Here is a 24,445-nt window from a genome sequence, read left to right on the forward strand (position 1 = left end):
ATGGTCAAATTGCTTGTAACAACGTAGCCTAAAAACTAAAAAGTCTTGCCTGTGTACTGTTTGCAGACCTCTTCCCAGCTGAAACTCTTATTCCACTGGTGAGTGTGGTCCATATCATTTCTGACCAATGTGTAAAGTGCCTAGAGGTGGCACGGTGCATATTGATTTGTTTGTTGCAGCTGCTCAGTGAGATCCTTTTGTATGTATCTATAGAGAAAGGGCAGAATGGCCAATCTAGCATAACATTCTCAAATGACCAAGCTGTGCAGGTCTGCACTAGACCGATAGAATAATTTCATTACCCAGGAGCTGGATGGACAAAACACCATAGTCCATAGCAATCACCTTTTTCCATATAAGTAGGTATGATCTGAAATAATAATTAGAATTTTTTTTCATTTTACTTTTAAAATGTAAAAAAGTTTCTTCTAAGTCTTTGCAAGTCTTTTTTAATCGAGTTCTTGTGAACTTATTCGTTACATCAGATCTTGAGGTTTCCCAAAAGAACACAGCAGTGTAGCTGGATTATATTGTCAAAATCCCCTGTCAGAGATTTAAATATTCTTATAGATCAGTGTATATGTGCGAATGATGGCTATAGATCTTTCCTTGCATCAAATAAAACATTTGTGTTAAAGTAAGTCTTTAAAACCTTTTATCTTCCCTCTGAGTTACCATGAGATTCCTGAGCCACATCTTGACTGTGAAATAAAGGATGCTCAACAGGATTACAGCTGTGATTTTGAAGTTGACAGTGGTATAAAAAAACTAAGATTTAGTAAGTGGAAATGTGAGTCACATGAGTCAGCTCAATAACAGAACATTACTATGTTTTTATGTTGTTCAAAACATAATTAAGTAGAAAAAAACAAAACAAAACAAAAAAAAAAAAAAACAGTGCAGCCTTAAGCTCTCAAAAAGTTGTTCCAAATCAGACAGAGCTGGTATGGACTTGGAGGAAATTAAATAAAATATTGGATTCCAGTTGTTACCCTTCTTATTAGCAAACAATCACAATGAAAACAACAGAAAACTAACTCCAAGTGTGACAATACACTTCTGGTTTCATTCACAATACAGATATCTACAACATTTAACCAGTCAAATTGTCTACTTCCCTGAACAAACTACTAAGTTATTTTATAACCAATCATTGTAAATCTCGATTCTACTATAAAATAGAAAATCTCCAACATAGCAGCACTTTTTCCCAAACTGATTAACCCTAGTTGAAATATTTTGCCTTGTATGTAATTATCAAACTTTCTTGAGCCAAGTACTATAACTTCCTAAAGTACATAGCAATTATTCCAGAAACTGCATCAAACTAGTGATGCATAAAAAATGTTTATTGGAAGCAATGAGTTAGACCAGGGGTGCCCAAGGTCGGTCCTCGAGGGCCGGCATCCTGCATGCTTTAGTTCTCTCCCTGGTAGCACCAACAACCTTTCAGCAGGTCAATGTTCTTCTTGAGCCTTCTAATGAGCCATCATTGGATCCAGGTGCGTTAAACCAGGGAGAGACCTAAAACATGCAGGATGCTGGCCCTCGAGGACCAACTTTGGGGACCCCTGATTTAGACATTTCCTTTGATCATGGGATGGAAAAATATATATATTTAACAACAAGGACAAAAATGAAGACAAGCAGTGATGTACACCCAAAAGCAGGAAGAGAGAAGTTGTCTGTACACAACAAATATAAAACAGCAAGTTTTCCATTTGCTGTTAGAAATGAGAATCAACGATGAAATTCCTCTGGAGCATTTCTTAATGTTGTTTACCAGGTGAAAGCTAATCAGGGAAGAGATACAAGTCAAATTTCAAACTGAGCAATGAATTTAAATAAAGTCTGAACACCACCAAAATTCTTCATAAGTCTTCCATTCTGCTATTAGCATACAATTCCTAGACATGCACTACATATACTGAGACTCACTATTTGCAGGTCACAGGAATCCTTATTCATTTTATTAGATTGCTTATATAAGAAAAGGGTTAGAAGGAAAGGAAAATAAAGACAGATGATGAGGCCTAAAGGAAGTTGTTATTCCTCCTCCCACAGCCGCGATTACACTAGCTGCTCCCTGACAGTCAAACAGCCTGCTTCTTCCCACGCACACTCAGGAACACAGGCTAGAAGAGAAACTTGTCAGGTTCTGGGTTTTCTCACGAAAGACAGCCTTGGGTACAGATTTACAACTTTATCAAGGGCTCTTAAGAAACAGCATACAGTTTCACTCTATATTGCCTTCAGTAACTTTATAACACACCATTAACCATTAAAGTTAATGCACTGGAAAGCAAAACTGAATATCTTTCTTGAGTTAAAATGTGTATTTGACACCTTTCCTAAGATTTCTTGTTTCCAAGAATAAATAAGTGGTCCAGATTTCTCATTCTTTCAAAAACAGCAAGAGAAGCAAAGATTTCGTGTGGATATAAGAGTACATTCATTTAATTCAGAGTAACTATTTTTTGATGCAGCTAAATAATAAAATAAAACATAGAATAGAAATACAAATAAAACATTAAAAATGTTCCTTATTGAGGTTTGATTTAACTTTGATTCCCTCATTGTGTTTCCACTTCCATTTTTTCTTCTTTGTTTGTATATAGAGTTCTGTATTTAAAGTACTGCATATGTTTTCATTCTATTAAACAGTCATATTATATCTGCTAATGTGCTGTTAAATACCATACCTTGTTAAAGTCAAGCCAATAGGTTTTGGCTTGACTTATTGGCAGATCTATATTGCCAATAAGTCAAGATCTATATTGGTTTTCATTAGTCAGTAAATAGTTACTAGAAATTTTTTATTTTTTTTCCCCCAAATCTGGAGTCAGAGCAATAAAGCAGGTGTTACTTATGGTGAAGGATGAGATTCTGCAGGACTGTTTCTCTTCCAAAAGTCCTTTAAATCATTGTTAGAGTGCCTTATAATATGAACACCTGAAAAACTAAAATATCTGAAAGAAAAATTGTATCTTACCTCAGAACTTAAATAGATGAATTGTTCAATCAAATTAAGAGTTTAAATTCAACATTCTAGCTGATATTGTGAAATGCATGGAGTTGCTTGCTTCCCTCCTCTTTACTTAAAATTCACCACAAATTTGAATTTTAAATATCTTGTTGTGCCTTTAAGTTGTGCATCAAGTGATGGCGCTATAATCTCTGTGATGAAAGTGTTGCCTTGGATCAGAAAATTACATTGGCTCTTGACCCTAACAACACCACGTTAAATAAATTTTATATATGGCAACATCTAAAACTGAATGTGTTTGGAGATGCTTATCTAATCTTTGTAGACACTCATTTTAGTGACTTGACAGTCATTTAGAAATTGTATTTGATAAGAACTATAACAGACAACTTTAGGGACTGGTTCATCAGAAAGCACAGTCTTCACTTCATTTTGCATATAGTCAGAATAGAATTTCAGAGAGGCTTTACAGCTGAATCTAAATACAAATATATCAATTCTCCTCTTAGGTTTGCGGGTTTAACAAAGCCTAATTTTCCTCTCTCTAGGTGACTGCCACGAATGATCTCCTGCTGATGAAAATAAGCAGCTCAGAGGGCAGTGATAGTTTTCAGAAAAAGGTTTTTCGTTTCATTTACAATTTCAATCTGAAGACCAGCATCAACATCAGGTGGTCATTTTCTGAAAATGCAGAGTCTCAAGCCTTAAAGCTTCACAGGAAACATCTTTCTGCCTAATACACACCTCACTAGTTTTTAAATGGCACTTACATTTAAATTATAAGTTGCATAAGGTGTTCTGACATCAAGGATGCAATTTAATACATTTGCATAAAAATATTGTTCTAAAATTTATAACACAATAAAGGCCAATTATAAAGACAATTTGGCCATATTAACAATTCAGACCAGGCTGAATGAAATTTAAAATCTCAGTGAGCATATGAGGTATGTTTGTGATAAACCAAAGTGTCTCTATACTTGTATGAAAACCAACAGACACGCACTGTGTCAGTTTGCTCTTTTGGCTACAAATCAGAAGTATAAAGGGTTAAGGACAAAAACTCTTCATGTATCTTAATGGTCTTCACTTGAAAATTCACGAGATAACATTGTTTAACTTTTGTTAAGACTTTACTTAAGAACATCAATAAATGGAAAGGCTAAACCAGGTCAGCCTTACTGGGATGAAATGAAACTGGCATATGAGCAAATTTCTAGGTCCTGTATAAAGTGTTCATGGACTACAAACCCCTCAAGGATGAGGAATGCAAAACTTTGTACAATAGATGAGTATTTGTCAGCTGACCTTGTGAGTCCTTGGGAGTGGGCAGTCTTTGGTTTTATAACACCTTTACAAGTCTGCAAACAAAACCTGCACATCCATTCAAATACACACACCTAGAAATATGGTTTACAAATTAAAAGGGGTACCTAGGGTGCTGGTGCCTGCAATAAAAAGGCTCAAAAGACAGTTTCATAAAGCCCCACAGAGTTTGTAGTCTAAGGAGCTGAAAGGCTTCTTTTTATTAGCTGCTTGAGTATTGAAAAGATAATTCTTTGTCTGACAAGACTGAAGGGAGAGTTTTTTTGTGGGGGGCACACATCTTTCTGAGTTTAGGAATGCAGAGTAAATGCAGCTTTTGCTCTGAAGTAAAAGGGCAAAGGATCTGAGGGAGACTTTATCAGTAAACACTTCTGTCCGTCAAACAGAAATGCAAACAATGGTTTGCACATCATTGTCAAAATGACTGAGATTTTTTCCTTTTATAATTTATAATCTTTTCCATCTGTAATGTGACGTTTCTTGCAATAATAAGCTAAAAATCAGCAAGTCTGTTAGTAAAAGGCAACCCAGTCAGGTCATTAGCTTTCAAAAAATATTGTGTATGTATGTGTTATACTTAACATTTTTGCTGGATATCATGTTGGATTATGGTACATTATGCATAATGCAGGGCCTTTAGTCCAGTCCAACAATCCTGCAACTTTTAGATGCATCCCTTCTCCAACACACCTGAATCAAATGGCATATAAGCATCTTTTAGTTCTGCCGAGGCATATTAAAGTTAGAGTTAGGTGTGTAGAAGTAGGGATTTATCCAAAAGTTGCAGGATAGTAAATGTCAAGGTCTTGACTTGGACACCCCTTATTTAATGCATGTTGCTTACACACAATTGTAAGCTGCATATAATCTCATATTGTATGGTTGATACAATGTTATTACATGTCATCCCAGAAAAAGAACTTATCTAATTCAGTGGGTGAAGACATAAAAGTTGTTAGCCTCACTAATACGAACAGAAGTGGTTATTTTCCTTCTCAGTTGTTAGTGCTGGCCGATCATTAATCAGACCAGTAGTAGATTACTAAATCTTTTACTGAACTGCACATTTGCATGTAGTTATAAACGTGTCTGTTCTAATTTACGTAGACGCAGAAAACATAACATGCCATAGCTTTAATAACATGCCGTTATAAGACTTTTGATATAGCTTTTTTCTAAAAATGTATTTCAAAGCTAAAACACGCACAATCTGTTTCCTTGCCTGTTCAATCCATGCAACCTGAGAATTTCACATATCTATCCTTTCAGCCAACTCCTCCAGTCAATTACAGGGACATTGAGACATTTCCAAACCTCCCCTTAAGCATAATCTTTACAGTGTAACCTGGGTGTGCCCCAGGCCATAGTACCTGGCCTCTGTCTATTCAAAAAGATGCCAAAGCCAGCAAATTTGCATTTTTCAGCAATGTACACCACACCACCAAGATGACTACATTAATTTAAAGTGGTTACATTAATCTGTACTATCTGTACAATCACTTAAAACCTCTGACTTCCCAACAAGTATTAAAACTGGTCAAATCAAATGTTGACAGAGGTTTACGAGCCTTTGCAGGGTAAATCTTGTTCATTAATCCTGCTGATGGTAGGTCTAAATCCATCAAGGCACACTAATGATGGGATGGGAGGAAAAGACGAGGAAAGGGTGCTGTGAGTCGAGGGCTGCCAGCCTGTAGCACTACTCTCATAGATCAGAGAGCTTACACCTGCCTGGCAAAAGCTTAAAATGGGCCAGAGGCAAAACCTTGCAAAGCCTTTTGTTGTACAACCTCACTTTAAATGCAAGAACACTTGCCTTCTGTTTTCTCAGTCACACTGAAGGCAAACAACCGTTTCACTTGAGATCCATTGCTATTCCCTAAAGGTATCCTAAGATCCTGAGTGACCACTTGGCCCTTATTTGTAAGACGACATGGCAGAGGTAACAGTATTCACCTTAAAAGCAGGACACTCTCTTGATAGACCAAATGCATATCAATTGTGAGTGATTTTCAATTAAAAGGGGGAGTTTTATGTTTTCCAGCCACATAAAATCCTTTTATAGTACAATCAAGTAATAATGTTACCTTCAGTTATGTCAAATGTGACTAACAAGAAATTTGACTTCCTAATCTAATGCCTTGAAATTGGGCCTCTGTAAAAAAGTCCTGCTTTTCCCAACACTAGGCCTTCACAAAATCATTGCTCATCTATTAACCCTTTAATAGATGTTTTTAGCTAATCGCTTCCAGCTACTCTGAAGGAGTGAAATGGGGGAGTCACAGGTGGAGAGGTGGCCTCTGAGGCAGAAGCTCTGAAACTTACTAAGCATTTTGCACAGCTGAATGGCTGCCACAGGAGATTAACCGATTCCTCAAGCATTAAAGGAAGAATCAAAGAAATACTCCAGGTATGTTTTTGAAGTGAGAATAACATTAATATTTGACCTACTTGACCCTTACCTTAATCCCCCCAAAATGTGGACATTCAGTAGTTGGGTTTTAAATTGTAAGGTGGAGAATTATGGTACAGTCAAGGAGATTAGTGGCAATGTGGGATTTGACCAGAAACGATTATTCTGTTTTATTTTGTTGGTAACATGTCAGGGATTACAAAAATAATTTCTGCTTCAAAAAACTATTTTTGAAGTTAATTTGTGTTAAATACACAAATTAACATTTGTGTAATGTGCTGCTTTTTGTATCTGCACACTTGGTGAGTGTCTCATTTATTGAAGTAATCAATAAGCATGTGTCTCTTGCCAGAATAAAAGGTTCAGGCTGTTGTAATGTGTAAACTACACTTATCTCTAATCTTTGACTTTTGGCATTCCAATTTGTCTTGAAGTAATACTGTTCCTGATCCCAAAGGTAATCACATCGGAAAAATAAAAACACCTTGACTCAATATATGGACAGGACGTGAAAGGTAGGATTGATGTGCGCTCTCTAAGTCCCCTGGGACTGTTTGAACGTGGGCCGCTGAGGGATTTGTCAGTCTAATGGGAGCTGACAGGAAGAGAATGAACTTTAACACTCGCAGGCTGCTTTCCCTTTCATGAGCTTCAACAGAGCCCCTGCAGTGAATCGAATCCCTCTCCTCACAGCTGAAAATGCATACAAATGGCTGCTAATGCAAAGGCACAGCCTACGTGCAAGCGGACATCTTATTCACAGATACATTTCTCCACTTGCCCTGGCTTATTTCTACTTAATCTGTCAAGGTGACAATGTATTAAAGAAAAATATCTGAAACCCTACATATGGTGCATGTACAGCAACAAGACAAAGCATCACATACCGACACGACTCCAGTGGTGACCCGAGAGTAGAGGTCAGTGCAGAGGGCTCATTTTAGAGATTTCACGGCACGTTGCTTTTAATCAAGAGCTGTAAGGAAAAATTCTCATAACAGTAGAGTTATTATCAGAGGTTGATGAACAGCTGAAGAGATTCGTGTTCAGAGTGAGTTGGGATTCAAAATAGGTTCAGATTCTTTCTTTTGAAACCCTTCCATTTAGGGGAAAAAAGCATACTTGTATGTACAGTTGTACATACAAGTATTCATATCACCTGATATGAACATTTTCTTGTTATTTGCTAATATTCTCCAGAGAATATTAATGGACTACTTGCCATATCAAGTAGTGCATAGCATGAAGTGGAATAAAAATAACCTGACTTAAAACTTAACAACTCCCCTGAATCAATACATTATTATACTTTAAGTATATAGCACTTTAAGAACATCCGGAGGCTGACAGTTTTGCCACTCCTTTGCAAATGACCTTAAACACAGTCACTGTGCATGAAAAGTTCTGAAAAGCCCAATTTTCAACTGTTGCCAGCAATTCTCAACTGGGGTTAGGTATGAGCTTTGGCTTGCTAATTCTAATATTTTTATTTAAACCATTCCATTTTAGTCTGACTATCGTGTGTAGCTGAAAGGTGGTCATCTGATCAATTAGGTCACAGGTGTCAAACTCCAGTCCTCAAGGGCCAGAGTCCTGCAGCATTTAGATGTGCCACAGGTACAAAACACTGGAATGAATAGCTTAATCACCTCCTCCTTGTGTAAATCAGTTCTCCAGAGCTTTGATAATGACCTAATTATTCTATTCTATTCAGCAGAGGCACATCTAAAACTTGCAGGACACCGACCCTTGAGGACTGGAGTTTGACACCCCTGAATTAGGTCATGAAATTAACATGCTCAGCCTGCAAAACCACTTTTCTTATTTGTATATTTGTATTTTTGTCAATATATTTTTAATGATTTAAAGTTCAAATAAAAATTTTTAATCAAGATCTATGAAAACCTGCAACGACACAAACACCAATTTTCCAAATGTATATTTTTTTCCAGCTAAAATCAGGAAAACAAATGAAGCACAGGCAGTCCTCTCTATAGTGAATTGATGCAAAATTCTCAAGGCATAGAGTAGCATAATATATTCATCACACATTGCTGTTCTCCCACTCCCGCCTTGATTAAAAACACAAATTCCTACTGCTAAACTACAGTAGTAAACAAACCAAGTAAACAAAAGTTACTATGCTCCTTTGCCAACTGAACCACACAGTTGTGTTATAAACCACTCAACAGTGCACAACACATTTTCCTAGTTTTAAATAGATGCTTGTGAAGAACTCCCAAAGGTCTGAAGAAGACAGTCTAACAGAGCTGTATCAAATCTCTTATACCACATGGCCACACAAACACAAACACACACACTGAATTACTTTTCTTGGCTTGGATGCCAACACACTGCAGATAGCCGCTGAAAAGTGAGAGCTATTTCTGCAGACGTGCCACACACAAACACAGACTAGGCTTTAACTGGATTAAACTGTGGTTTATTACAGACACGTAGCATCTTATCACCAATCAATGTAGGAATCTGCAGATTAAGTTCCTTTCCTATTTCATAAAAACTGCTCATCCAAAATACTTAAAGTGGGTTGCTGTGCTGCTGAGAAGTAATGGGCTGTGTCTTCTTCGAAACTCACTTATGGGTTTCTCCTGTTGGTGTAAATGCTGCTTTCTACTGGGTTTTCAGAAATGTACAATATTGTCAGAAGTATTCTTTCATTTTTATTCACATATGAGCTTGGGTTACATCCAAATGTTAATGCATGGGGTTTGCTATGATGCTGGTCGACCCTTTGGAGATTTTTAGCTTAAATTCTTCTGGGAAAGCATCTCCCAATGTTTAGGACTGACATTATTGTAAATGTTGATTATTTCTTCTAAAAGTGGATTTGCAAGGATGGACAAAATGGCTTGGCTCACATTCTCTATTCTAATTTATTCCAAACATGTTCTATCAAGCTGAATTCAGGACTCTGTCCAGGCAAGTCAGGTTTTTCTACACTAAAAATCGGTCATTCATATCTTTATGGACCTTGCTCTCATTTGCATTCATAATGTAACAAGGAGTGCTCATCCCCTGACTGTTTCCACGGAGTTCAGAACGATACATTTACAAGTTTACTCTTTCTGCAGTTGCAGGACTTAGCCAGATTCCTGAGCTACATCCCCTCTGCACCAAAGTTTTAACTTGACAAAATGCTGTCATGAAATCCTGTTATCCTGCCAACAGCTAAATCAAGAATTGTCAGGCAGTGAGACATGATTCATCACTCTAGAAAAAATGCTTTCAAGGCTCTCAAGTGCAGTGATGCTTTACACCACTGCATCATAATCTTTGCATTGCATTTGGTGATGTAAGGCTGAAAAGCCTCATTAAAACTGATGCCTGCAGCTGTGACACACACCCAGACTAATATTTGAAGGTTGTCTCTCAAATCCATACTTTGTGTAAACATGAACAGATTTGTGACATAATTCTGGGTGGACTTTTTAACCCCTTTTTATTGCAGACCTTGCTGAGTTTATTTGTGGTGAATATTTTCTTGGCTTTCAATCATTGCCTAAAATTTTGGTTGTGGTTAGGGCTTTTGTAAAATGTATCTAATGATAATCGGATATATCAATTGTAAAACCAGTTAACCTTAGATCCTAGTATGATAAGCAAATAACTTAGCATTCTGTCAATAATTTTTTTTTGGTAACACTGTTTTCTTGCAAAAAACCTTATACTTTTGAAAAACATGTTTATTTTCTGTTTAAATTGTGGACACCCCTTATTTAATGCAATGAGGGAAAATTTATTTGTTAGTTTAAGTCACAGAGTTCAATTGTCCCCTTACAAAACTTGCCAGAGTCCATCTGCCAAAAATACAGACCTTCCAACTCTATGAAAATTTGCAGCTGCCAATGTGGGCAGGGCAGACAAGTTCTGAAGAAGACCTTTATGGCCAGATGAGGCAGAGCTTGAGCTATTTGCCCACAAGAATAAGTCTTCTTTCAATTTCCTCAACTTTATAACATATCAGCAGATAAAGGTTGAAACCTTGGCAAAAATAATGTTTTTTGTCAAGGTTTCAACTTCTGAAACTATGCCATTTTCAATATCATGTGTGGTATCTGAAAAACTAACAGCACGTACTTGTAATCTAGACATGCATAAAATATCTGCGTGTCTAGATTAATTTATAGAAAATTATATCTTTTTTTAAGCAAGTGTCTTTAGATAAACAAGGAAGAGTGAAAAAGAAAATGATTTTGCATGTCTTATAAAAATGTAACAAAAAATATGAAAAAGTGGCTTTGAACTGGTACACTTTAGACCCAGGCATACCTGACCTGATTGAATATTGATGTTCTGTCAGAGTTTAGCTCTGAACTTACTTTAGCAGCAGATTTCTGGGCAGCTGTGTTGCTGTTGTTGTAAAGAGACTGTTGCGTATGTACTGAATAAGCATTTCAAGGACTCCTAAATTAGGTGTGTAAGGATATGTGAGCTACCATTTCTTAATATGGAAGATTACTCAAAGAATTCAAATTTTTAAACATCAAATACTACAGAACCATGTGAACAGGATTGAAGGCACAAAAGAAACAAGCAGCATATATAAACAGGCTTAAAAATAATCAATTTAGCAAAAACAAAAACTTTTACAACTTTAAGTTTCCTTTTATCAAAAAACTGACTCCCTATGTAAACACACAGTGTGACTTTGTGGCAATTGCAGCTGCCCTGAGGCACATTATCCCCAACTGAACATCTGCAGGTGTGATTTACCTTATTTTCTGACTGGGTTAAGTCAGGTGTCTTGGCAGTGGCATCGAGATCTGTCACTCCTCTGTTGAGGTTCAAGTCCTCGGCCGTCGGCACCTGGACCACGTCTTCGGCATCAATGTCTGTTTCCTCCGCGACGCTCGCTGGAGTCTTCTCTGCACCTGTTACCTCCCGAGCTGGGCCGAGGAAAGTACACACACATACAGGTGGATAAGCACGCACGCCTACAGACACACATGGAGGCATGAGCATGTAAACACACGCACACATGGGTAGACACACATAAATGCTAGTAAGAAAAATTATTTATATTGGAACAAACACATACTGAAAGTGAAGAGTCTAACAAATGTTTTGCAGACTTGGAGTATCTTAGAAAATGCTGTGTACAGTTATCCCACCACATCAATGTAAATCTTCATTAGCAATGTTTTAAGTGACAACAATCCAGATTCTTTATGTCTCCTTTCAACTGAGAATACTACTCAGATTTTTTGATCCTTGACTAGTTGCAAAGACTGAGGCTGAATTGTACTTTGTACTGGAAACGTTATTCTGTTTTAGGCAGCTTTTCCACAGTGGTACAATAGTCTTCTTTGAATCAATAAATTGGAGAGTTTGTCAAGTTCAGTGTGGTGTGATGTCACCAAAATTAAAATGAGCACCTTGTGCTTTTAAAGTTTCATCTTACGGAACCATAAAAACCAATAATTTCTTAAACTTTTAATTTATTTTTCAGTCTATTTGCTGTTTGATTTGCAGTTCTCTCTCAAACTGAGCTTAAGTCCATTATTTCAAAACATTATACTACTGACTCCTAAAATAAAAGCAACCCTCACTATCGATGGTTGAAGTGGAAATATTGTGAATGAGTCAATAAAACACAAAAACACAAACAACCTCAATGACCATGACACTAATTTTATAGTGTCATTAGTTAGTGAAAACTAATGATTTAACTCTAGTAACAAATAAAATATCAAAATGTACTGAAATAAATGATTTCTAAAAATTATTTTAATTTCAATAATGGAGATCATCTCAAGAGTATAGATATCAGCCCAGCTTGATGTTCCTGACCCTAACTTCAGCTAACACCTTTCTAGGTGGCTCGGTCATGGCACACTGACATTTTTCTTTTTACTCTCACACAGTTTCATCAAAGTAAAAAAGTGGGTGAATTAGAGTGGGAAGTGGCTTTATCAGCAAAAACACTGTTTTCAGAAATTTCTGATTCATTTAGTTTCCTTCTTTTCAATAACCCAGGCAAATAAAGTTTAAGTTTAAATTTATTTTTTTAAATAACTAAAACTTGATTATGTAGTGGAGTTTGTGTTTACCTCTCCAATCCACTTTTATGTCTCTCTCCCAGCTGCAATAACATCCACTGTTTTCACCCTCCTCCTTCCCCACTGTTCCCCTATTTCCTTTTTAAAATGACCACTTCTGTCCTCTCCCTCTACTTAAACCTAATTTCCAACAATTTGACAAGAAGCTACAGACTTCCCTCAAAATCATTTCATTCTTGATAACCTGCTCCCAGCTAGTCTCTTCTCTTTCTCCATTACCTCACCCCGACCCCCACTCTTTTTTCATCAACCCTGCTATCAGTGTTGCGCTCTGCTGCCTGCCTCTGTGCTATCTGTTACTGACATGACTGCCTGCTGTTGTCTGAATTTCCCAGCTCAATTTTGCCTCTAGTTCCCAAACACATTCATTACATTGACAGAAGGACTTATTTTAGGTATTATTGGGAGAAATAGTAATTTATTTAAAGCTCACTGACGAAAAGTTAATACATATACGAGTGTTGATTCTTTATAAACTAACACAGAATTGTTATTTGACTTTCCACTGTCCACTGGCCCAACATAAATGCTCGGGAGGAGGAATTGCTGCAAAGTCAAAACTTCAACCAATGAACTGAATTTGACTCCTTTGTCTGATAACTATGACCAAATCAGAATATATGTATTTGACTTAGAATCTGTCCATATTATTGCATTGAACTGACAATATATATTTATGCATATGAATTGGACTTGTTTGTCTTTTACAGTTGTTAGAAGCAACATTTGTTATCTGTAACTGAATTGCATGAAATTGAACAATATTGTAGGCAATTTTGTGCACTTTCCTTACAACTGCCCCACATTGTCCTGAAACTTTTTCTATCAGAATTCAATTGAAAGCTGAAGATGGTCATGTGCGAAAGGAAAGGCAATTTACATAAATGCAAATATATTTTTAAATATTTATCTAGAGTACTGTAGCTTTCTTTCCGCAGCGTAGTTGGGACTTTAGATATGACATAGACTTATAAACACTTTGATTCTCTGAAGGATTTAGGAACAATTTATTTTAGGATTAAATAATTAGGAGTAGATGGAAAGTCACACATATTATTTATAGTGCTGTAAAGACATGCCACTATGCTGGCTCTCTAGTTGGAGAAAACCAAACTTGTTCTTTAAAACAACCAGCTAAGAACAGAATCTAGTACCAGAACAAGTTAAGAAATGAGAATGCCTTAGTGGAAAAGAAAGAAAGGAGTGTACAGTAATAAAGAAAAAAAGTTAACACTACAAAATTACTTTTGGCTTAGAACTACTTAAGTGGGGTGTAATATCACATTCCTGTCTTAGAGCTTAATACTGTCTTTCTTTATTCTCATAATTGAGTTTTAAGACTTTAATTAAATATCTTATTCTCAAAGCAAAAATTACAATGTCAAGTATTACAAAAATATATCAATTTTTATTAAAACTGATGCCAATGTTCAGCATTTCCAATTTTGTGTTCTTTTCTTTGAAAAGTTAAATAAGATTGTATTGTTAGTCTGGATTCTGTCTGTGCTATTGTTCTCGAATGCTTCCTCTGACAATGAAATTTAATCTACTTTCTCCACTGCTCCCTGCTGCTCAACCCAGTTTTTCATCCCCTCTTCTCTTTAATCAACTTTTTCATTTCTTCTCCTTTTACTCATGCCCAGTTCCTTGTAAAATGCATTTCTTCTTCCTCTTCTGCTCCATCCCCTTTTTAAAATTCTCTGATCCGCCATCTTCCACTTTTCTATCCCCTCTCCTTTTATTGCTGAGATAATTAGTTCTCCAGATAAGCTCATTGGCTGTGCACGATGGCTCTTGTGCTATTTCATGCACCCAGTCAGCCAGTGTGAGAGAGAGCATATGTAAAAGTATTCTCTCTGTATGCATGTGGGGTCCTCTTACATCTGTGTGGATGTACAATCAAAATGAGCGGGTGATCTCTGGGCTCATCAGCATGTGAAATATGAGCTTCCCTCTGGCGGGTTTGGGGTTCTGAAGATAACACATTGGGACTCTGCTCTATAATAACTGGAACGGCTGCAGTTAAAGAGTTTGTGGACTTTTTCTTTGGCTAAATCTCCATGTCCGTTCTCTCAGAACTTATTCAGAGCCACATGCCGCAGGGTTCCAGGGAAGCCCATCATGCCCAGGAAGTCAGCAGCAGATAAGGAGAACTCAGCCCACCAGTGTTATTGTACAGTAGCTTCCCTCTGAGTAAAATTATTTGTAACATTGAACCCTGTGTTACCCCCCTCTGCATGTCATGTTTAGATACTTCCATGTCAGCATCTGAGGGTTTCTGTGAGCAAATAATGACCTGTTTTGTAAAATCAGTTTAATAGTTGATTTCAAAGCAAGAATATCAGGAAAAACAGAATAAGGAAAGGTGCAGGTTACTTTTGTACTTTATACTTCAGTAAAATTTTCAAAAAGACAGGTGGCACTGCATAAGAACCAACAAATCAAAGCATTTGGATCCAGATTATAACGCATATTGTTTTCTCTAGGCTGAAAGCAACATGGGGGTAAAGCACTGAGTCATATCTGGCCAAACAAAAAATAATTTCTTTTCAGCGACTAAGACATAAAAAAATATGCCATATGACCACCCAGAGGCAGGCTGGAATGGCAAACCTGCTTAGCTGTGGAGATGAAGAATACACTGGAAAATAACGAGTTACTGATTCCTGCCTTTAAGCAAATAGCAATGTGCTAAAATCAGTCACGATAATTTAATTAACTAAAATCAGATTACTTTTCCAGCACACATTTACTACTAATTTCATCTCATCAACTTTAAAGATAAGTGCATCCAATCCATTTTTTGCTATACAAATTTAGTCTAAATTTATTTAAAATCAGTCAGTTCAGTTCATTCAAACACAATGCAATCATATAGTGGCTGCATAATATCATGGATATGACATTATCATTATCCTCCTCATCATCATTACAATATCAGTTAATATAATATTCACATTACAGAGACGTTCCTAGAGTACAATAATTGTTGGTTAATATATTAAAAGCATTATTAACATTGTTTTTTGCAAGTCAAGACCAGACAAGAAAACCGACTAGAACTAGAGCCTTAAAAAGAAAGTGGGGAAGTGTGAGTCTTTGGAATCATTAGACGTCAAGGTAGAGCAGACTAACATGGTCTCCAGGGTAAATACCCACAGACTTCCATGTAATTAAATGTCTACTGAAAAAGTTTTTGTGGTGTAGACTTAGGAAACTGCATTGAAAACTGTGAAAGATTTTGAAATTTGAATTGTTTCAAAGACAAAAAAATGATTGAACTATTCCCCCCCAGACAAGTGATTAGTTCAACTCTTCCTTCAAAACCAATCTCTGTTTATCCAGACTGAGCTGACTAGTGCAGGTAGGCTTGTTTCAACATCTTCAGAAAGCTAATTCAAAAAGCAGACCCTCTGAAATATTACTCATACGCTGAAAAAAATAGAAATACACTGCACCTCTGTATCTTGAATTATTTTATGCAACTGCAGCATAAAAGTAAGTCTGATTTCAGATTTTACTCTGGAAATAAATCAAAAAGTGGGTGTGGAGTTTAGAAAGAAAATCTGAATTGCGTAGAGAATTAATAGTATTGCAAGCAAATGGGTCCATGTATATTCAGTTTTTTTGTTTGAAACAAACAAACAAAAAAAACAACAACTCAAAAACACTAGTTTTCCTGTTTTTTAAACAAAAATTAAAAAACTAATTTTATGAAAAAACGAAAGTACAAAAATGTGAAAAGGAGCATTTAATTTTGATTGTGTTTGTTTTTTTATGAATCAAGTGGTCAGACTGAGAAGTTTCTGCTTATGCTGTGGCCGTGTCACACATAGACATTATACAGACTATCCATCCATCCATTTTCTTCTGCTTATCCGAGGTCGGGTTGCAGGGGTAGCAGCTTCAGAAGGGAGGCCCAGACTTCCCTCTCCCCAGCCACTTCTTCCAGCTCTTCCAGGGGAATCCCAAGGCGTTCCCAGGCCAGCCGAGAGACATAGTCCCTCCAGCGTGTCCTAGGTCTTCCCCGGGGCCTCATCCCGGTGGGACGTGCCCGGAACACCTCACCATGGAGGCGTCCAGGAGGCATCCGAACCAGATGCCCGAGCCACCTCAACTATATATTATACAGACTATAGATATACAATCTTGATAGTTTCATGCTATATACTGTAGTATTTTTTGCAAACTGTAAGTCAGTTTAAGTAGTGCTCTTGTGAGAAACAATTAATACCAGTCACCCACGAAAAAGAAAGGTTAGCCTGAGTTTTTATACTACAATGAGAGAAGAAACTCCCTTCCTCCTAAAAATGTCTATGTTTTTAGGGCAGCATTTCTTGCACTGCCAGACCTTTGATGAAGAGGAGAAGACATGATAGAAACAGAGCCACTTTATACCTAGGCAGGGTGCTCAGGGTCAGGAGTTCTTATCGGAAGTGATGAATGGTACGGATAAACAGACTAGCTGGTGCCAGAGCTTCTGACCGGCTCATATCCCAAATGAACTGATGACCTCAGCCAGCTTGTTTCCTCCTCAAGGTTAAGGTGCAACAATGACATTTACCATTTCTTTCTTAGAATGCTGTTAACACTAGATTAGATGTAATTTACTCATGTTATGGTATAAAATGTCAAGCTTTAATTTTTACAACAAATGTTTACTAGGTTTGGAAAAAATGACAACACACTAGTCTTTGTATGATAAACTTGAGAAACATGAGATGTCTCATTCTTACCATGACTTTACTTCAAGGTGCTTCTGCAATTACATGTACGCCTTTCAACAACTTTGATTAAAGCAGCACTAACCCTGAACTCTGTAGCTCTTTTGTACCTCCTTTATTTTTTATGAAAAACAGCAAGCTGTAATGCTGTTTCTTTATACCTTGAAGCAGGTAATAAAAAAGTCAAATCAGCATTAAAAAACACAAGGAATATCTTTGTTGTGCAAGTGAAGCAAATCGACCTTTTAATGTGTGTGTGTGTTGTGTGTTTGTACCAGAGGAATCGCCACCATTTTTTTCACCGTTGCAGTCCGCCTTTCCATCTGCGTTTTGCTGTGTATGCTGTAGACTCAGTTTATGACAAACCTCAAACGCCTGGCCAACTGTCCGGACGATGCGCATGGCCTGACTCTGATTGGGGAATGAGAAAGAAGAAAAAACAAAAAAATTAAGTTGGGATTTTTACAATAGAAAAACAAACTGGCTTAATTTTAAAGACTGTGCTTCAATGCTTGTAGGAACTCAACTCAAACTGAGCAATAAACAGAGAGACATTTATTGCTTTTCTCTGTGGTTTGGTCTTGGTAAGCCACTTTGAAAGTGAAATCTTTAAGATAAAAGATTTCACTTGGTAAGCCAAGACCAAACCACAACTGGTGGCACCAACTGTGGTTTGATTAACACTCTTAATGATAAGGCTGTTAGTCAAGAAAGCATATTATTCATTTATATGCTGTCTGCATTTGCATACATCTGGTTCCATACGAGTGATGCAGAAATTCCTTAAATGGAGACTACAATATTTTGCTACAATGTTTTGCATGAGAACATGCCTTTAAATACAGCCAGTTGCTCAGATGGTCCTACTTATAAATACTTAAACTTTTGAATCAGTGTAAAGAACATACTTTCATTGTACAGTCCAGCCATAACAAAGGATGAAGAGAAGCAGCCAAACATGGAAATTTGTCATCCATCTTGGCCAATTTCTGGTTCCATATCTCATAAACGTTTTTCAAAATGTCAGGCTTTCAAGCCATTTATAGTTACAGGTCATATTGTTCCAGCAGTATAAAGCACTGTTGTTCAGTATTGTCACCAAAAAGAACTACCTGTCCTGTGTGATGGGCTAAATAGGATGGGGACAAAGCCAATTAAGGCAACCTAAGATCTTTATCTAAATACCTGCAGCCATACCTAAGCCAGTGGCATAGGTTTCTATGTGAGCAAAAACAAAAGTGTAAAAAAAATTTTTTATTAATCTCAAAGTAACATTTAACATACAGAAAGATAAAAGATTTCACTATTTATGTTGGAGAATATCTTAATTTCACAAGTCTAGACACAGTGAGCAGAGTGAGCCTCATTTCCATCAGGATCAGACACTTGATTCCTCCTGAATCACCTTGTGTTCAGGAATCCGATGTGGATTCTGTATCATTAGGTCAGATAGTATCACTTAATGATATTCCACACAGAGAGGTTGTTTGTGTTTACTTTCTAATCTCTAAAATGTCACAGTGGGTTTTGATGGAGTTGTTTCTTTACCCACAGATGCACTGATTTGGCTGTGTTTGCTTATCTCTCACTTTTCTAGCTGGCGCCCTGCTTTAAATTCACATGGCATGTAAAAAAAAAAACAAAAACAAAAAACAGAGTGATGATATCCATTTGCTATCAGGTTTCTCCCTTTACTGGTTTGTTCTTATACAGTGGTAAAGAAAAGGAAATGATTTTATTTTTAGGCACTGAGCCCAGTCAGCAAACTCTATTTATTCTCAGATTCAATACAAACTAAAAGTCAAGCAAAATGTATAGAAAAATACATAAGTTTTCTGTTAACTTTAAAGCAAGCTTAAATGCTGCCCCATGCAGTTAAAGGACACACATGGCTCTACAACCCCAGGCTCTGTATCAGATGTGGAAATTTAAGCTGGCTTTCCCAACATCAAGGTTTTGGAATACAGCTTCAGGCTGAGGACACATTCAGCATAAAGCCATAGCACTTGATCTCCATCTCCTCTCTTGCAAAAATAGGCAAGTTTAGGTAGAATTGCAGAATATACATTTGTCCAGAAGTTGTTTAGACCAAGATGATCAGAGATTAATCAGCTCTGAAAACATTTTCCCCCCCAAACCATATTTCTGATTTATTTTTCTAAATTAATTTTTAAACAAGTAATATACACATTATCTGTAAGTGACACTGCACACACTGACAGGATATATATATAATGAAAAGGCTAAAAGTACTTATAATTTGAATTATATTTTTGGAGTGTGGACACCACTGAATAATACATGTATATTTCATCACACTGACAGCCAGGTCTAGATCTAGAACTGGTTTAAAATATTTTCCCAGGATGAAGATGCTAAAACTAGAGTTCAAACCTTTGAAACCATAGCATAATCTTTTACACCACTTTAGCTTTGCCAGAAGCATTGTGTAAGCTCCAGATGGTTTATGTGCTCCTTTGGGAAAAGGGAATAATGAATTAAAGCGGTGAAGCTTAATTGTGATAAAAGTATGCACACGCGTAGCTGTGTCTCTGGAAGAAAGAGTAGATTTGACCTTTGCATTTGTCCCTAAATTACTGAGTGCTATGTTGACAGCACACAGTGGAATCAGAAAAGGAGACTGCAGTCAGTGATCAAAGTTTCACTTTCCACCTCTGGTTAAACATATTCCAATGGATCACTTTATCATGGGGCAAAGGATCAACAGCTCAGAACAGTTGTTAGACGATGTAGCTCTGAACTACTGTGACAAAACTTTATTACAAAATCTACAAACTGCTTAGGCTGCTCTGCCAAAGGTATAAATCCAAATCCTGAGCTGACTGTGTTATTAATACTTTTGCACATCTTTCTGGCCAATTAAAGCACTTCATGGCGTAATTAATATACCAATATACCAATATACCAAACCCTGAATTACCCCTGACGTGTCCAATGAGACCTTGCTAGAATGTTCCCACTGTTGTCAATGTTGAAAGGACACTGACTCACAAATCACTCATCTTTTACAGTCAGTTCATTTTTCATAAAGACACTTGTCCCTTTTCTAAACATTTCTTTCCTGAGCTGGTTCTCTCAGTGATATCTAGTTTTGGCAGCTGACAGAACCACTAAGTGATTTGTCACTCACATGCAAAGTCTCTTTGCTCCGCTGCAAAGATGTGTAATAGTTTTTATGCCGGACATCTGTCACTATGTCTTTTTCTCTCTACCTATTACTTTTCCTCTGTCAGCGAGACTGAATAAATGAACCTTCCCTCTATCTCTGTTATTTTATCTTCCTCTACTCTATCCATCAAGCTGGCAGCAAGCTCGATTCTCACAACGATGAATTCTCTCAAACTGTTGGACAGGGCCTCGTCAGAGGTGTGTTGCATTATTTATCCTGAAAAACCTACCAAGGTTTAGTCTTGGAATAAACAAAGAGAAGGGGACAAAAGGGAACACAATGCAATCCAGGACAAAGGCAGCGAAAACAAAGGGAGAAGGGAAAGAGATTCACCTCTTATTGAATTGCCATAATTTTCTGCACCAATGATGAGCTGATTCATTCTCCTCCTCTATCCAATGTGGAATTAATTACAGTGTTTAAAAATAATTTTATTAAGGATCTAATCATTTAACAGTTAAACACTAATTTATCATTAACTGTCTTGTAATAACCTTGATCAAATACAGAATATACATTAAGAATTCAATTTAAAATTATAAATTGGATGGCAAAATAGGGATTAAGGTCTAATTTATTTTTAGAAAGGTTAAGGATAAATATTAAAATATGAATCAACTTGAGTAGAAGGAAAGCCTTAAGGTGGTTGTTGTGTATGGAGACATTCTGACAAATAAATGTGGCAGCATATTGATATACTTACTAGCTTACTTCCCAGCCTCTCTTAATATTACAACTCTTGATATAATGTTAAGAAAATAGGAGCTCTAAAAAGCTAAATGCATTCACCGTCTCTGCAACAACTTAAATCCAGTCCTTACAGAAAAAAAAAGACTGCAGTTATGGAAGGTAACAACAAATTTGCCCGAAAGAGACAGAGAGGGTAAAAAAGAAGGACCATTTAACTTAGAAATTTTTAATCAATAAAAAGTGCTGAGAGGCCACTAAATTCTATTATTTTAACTGGGGTGTATCAGAACAAGACCCTATACTTTGATTAGATCTGGAAAAAACCTGCTCACTTTCCGGTTTGTTAGTTTTTTTTGGCCTAGCTTGATGCAATATGATAACTGAGGGGCTTAGCCTGTAATTTACAGAGACCTAGCTATCGCAGTGTTGCAGATCTCATTGAAAGCCTTTATTTGCTTTGGCTTAGGAAAGGTCAGCAAGACAGCCATTGTTCCTACTGCAATAGTTAAACTAAAGTTGTCTATCAGTCATATACAACAAGGAACACCACTCAACAATCCTAAAACCATCAACTTTTTATATCCAACTACAGAAGCAACTCTCACTGCAGCTCCAAAATGTACCACCCCGAGCTTTCCTCATACTTTGTGGGCGCTTCAGTTCTGAGATGTCTCATCATACTTTCATTCAGTTTGTAGCCATTCCTGCCAGTGGTGACATGGTTCTGACTCTGCTGCCAGAACCATGTGGAAACATCTGTGAAAAACACCCACAGAGGTTCTTTTTCATCATGACAATTCTGTCATGAACTTTTCAGGACAATTGAAGATAAGCGTCTGCGGGTATGTCCAGAAATCCTTTGGTGGATATTATGGAAGAAAAGTTGGACTGAATTTGCATGGCACAGAATCTGCTACAAAAGAACATTGTGAGGTTCAATAGGAATGGGTACCATCAAGTTTGGACTACACGTGCACCACAGACTGAGAGTGTCTTTAATAGAGTGATACACTGCAAAAAGAATGCGACAAAGACATATAAATTCTTTGAGCTTTTTCACATTTTGCCCTATTGTGTCTTATTGTTGTTTCATGTGACAGACCTCTTATCTACATTATGGTATGAGAGTATATTTTTTGAAACTCTTAACTATTAAAAATGTTAAACATGTGGTGTGTATTTGTATTCAGTGCTCTTTACACTGATATGATTACATAAAATCTAGTGGAAACAATAACCATAAAAAGTCACCTAATTATAGAATAACTTCAACTGTTCTGTGAAGGACTCAGAGGTTTCTTGGAGAATGTCTATGAACAAAAAAAATTAGGAAGATTTAGGAAAACAACAGATTGGTCCTTGAAGAAGTTGTAGAGGAGGAAGATGAGTTGGGTAATAAAACAATATCCCAAACAATTTCCTAAACTTTGAGCAGAGAAAATGCCTGCTTCTGAAATTGTATGTGTAAGTACATGAGCCTGATTGACAGTGCTGAGAGCCTGTTTGTGACCGAATGGTGCATTTTTGCAGATGACAGTGGAAAATTAATTTTTTTTAAAGTTATCTGAATCATACCATGTTGTCAGGACACAGTTTATTTTTTAACTATTTTTTTTCACAGCCAGAAACTAGATAACCTATTGTCTCATAAAATTTCAATAAAATCCATTAAATATTAGTGCAAGGCTACTACTACAGTCATGCACTTTAAAAAAAAAAAAATCCTGGACTCTTCCCTCTTGTTCAATAAGAGGACAGGTGTAAATGTTTCAGGAGTAAAATACTTTAGGTTCTAATTTGCATCTAAAGTGAAAGCACAAAGTCAACAAAAGCCCTGGTCTTTCTGTCTGGTGTAATGATGAGAATGTTTAACATGGAGGTGGGCAACATCATTTCAGTGGAGTGGTTTGCTGGTTTGGAATTTTGAGGATCAATAACTTGATCCATCTATAGTTTATACACACTTGTCCTTTGAGAATTTCAGGAGAGATGGGGGCAATGCTACAGGACTTTATTTATTCTTTTTTTTTTTTTTTATTCGCCCACCAAGAAATCTTCAGGTTGTAATATTTTGGGATTTTAATCAAAATGTAAAAACATTTTAGCTGAAATTATAGGACTTTGACAAAGATTTTTTAAATTCCATTTGCAAGTTCTTAGAATTTTTGTCAGCACTTGAAGAAAATGTATTTAATCTTTAATCAGCAGCAATGGACCACATTTACAAATGGAGTTTGAATGTGCTGTGTGTTATAGCCTATGTGATGAAATCACTTTAGAAAAGATTTTTTTTAAAACTCTGATTATTTTTAGTCAATATAAAAATACTTTGACAATCTGAAAACGAGCAAAAACATAAGACATCATAAAGATGTCAGAATTGCACATTTTCTGAGTCGTTAGATTTAAGATATAAACACAAAGACCACCGTTGTACTGTGCACATTTGATGTTCATTATTTATCTATACAAATACACATGGAGTTGCAGTAAAACAAAACACTGGATCTAAACCCAAAGAAATGTGTCACATGTCACTAGTGTGTCTGCATTTGGGAGTTTCTGTCATCTGTTTTATGTGCAACACACTTATTCAAACAAGCTGTGCTCCATACTGTGTCTCTGTTGGTTTTGCTTTGCTGGCCCGATTTTAAAGAGATATTGATGACTGGAATCATGATTTGTGATAAACCACAGGCAGCTCAAATTGAGGTTGCTCTTGGCTGATTTGTGATTAAACTGCTTTGTTAAATTGACTGTTTTCACAGTGAAAACACAGTTGCAATGTTGTTTTTACCCTAAAAAGTGCCAATTATTTGAGTTTGCATTTGACAAGGTGATTGGTTTCACACCTGTTCTTATTTCTGATGACAATTGGTGTAAGAATAGTGAAGGTTGTTTTTAACCTGTTTTTTTTTGTTTTGTTTTGTTTTTTTTTCTCAGCTTGCATAGGTTAATTTGCCACTCATTCATTCATCTTCCATATTTGGTCTCTATAAACAGATGTGCAGAGTTTCCTCTGCTTGTCTACTGGCA

The 24,445-nt window shown here is 36.6% G+C and overlaps 1 protein-coding gene across 1 annotated transcript in view; it reads right to left on the reverse strand.

The window, feature by feature from the left end:
• LOC122837990 (carboxyl-terminal PDZ ligand of neuronal nitric oxide synthase protein-like) overlaps nucleotides 1-24,445 on the reverse strand; it is a 147,013-nt gene that overhangs the window by 44,716 nt on the left and 77,852 nt on the right. The window contains exons 6-7 of the mRNA XM_044128239.1: nucleotides 17,805-17,940; nucleotides 11,460-11,632 (exon numbers count right to left, since the gene is read on the reverse strand). Of these exons, the coding sequence (XP_043984174.1) occupies nucleotides 11,460-11,632; nucleotides 17,805-17,940 (309 nt within the window). The remainder of the gene's footprint in view (nucleotides 1-11,459; nucleotides 11,633-17,804; nucleotides 17,941-24,445) is intronic.

This window comes from Gambusia affinis, linkage group LG10 (assembly GCF_019740435.1).
Source record: "Gambusia affinis linkage group LG10, SWU_Gaff_1.0, whole genome shotgun sequence".
NCBI lineage: Eukaryota > Metazoa > Chordata > Actinopteri > Cyprinodontiformes > Poeciliidae > Gambusia > Gambusia affinis.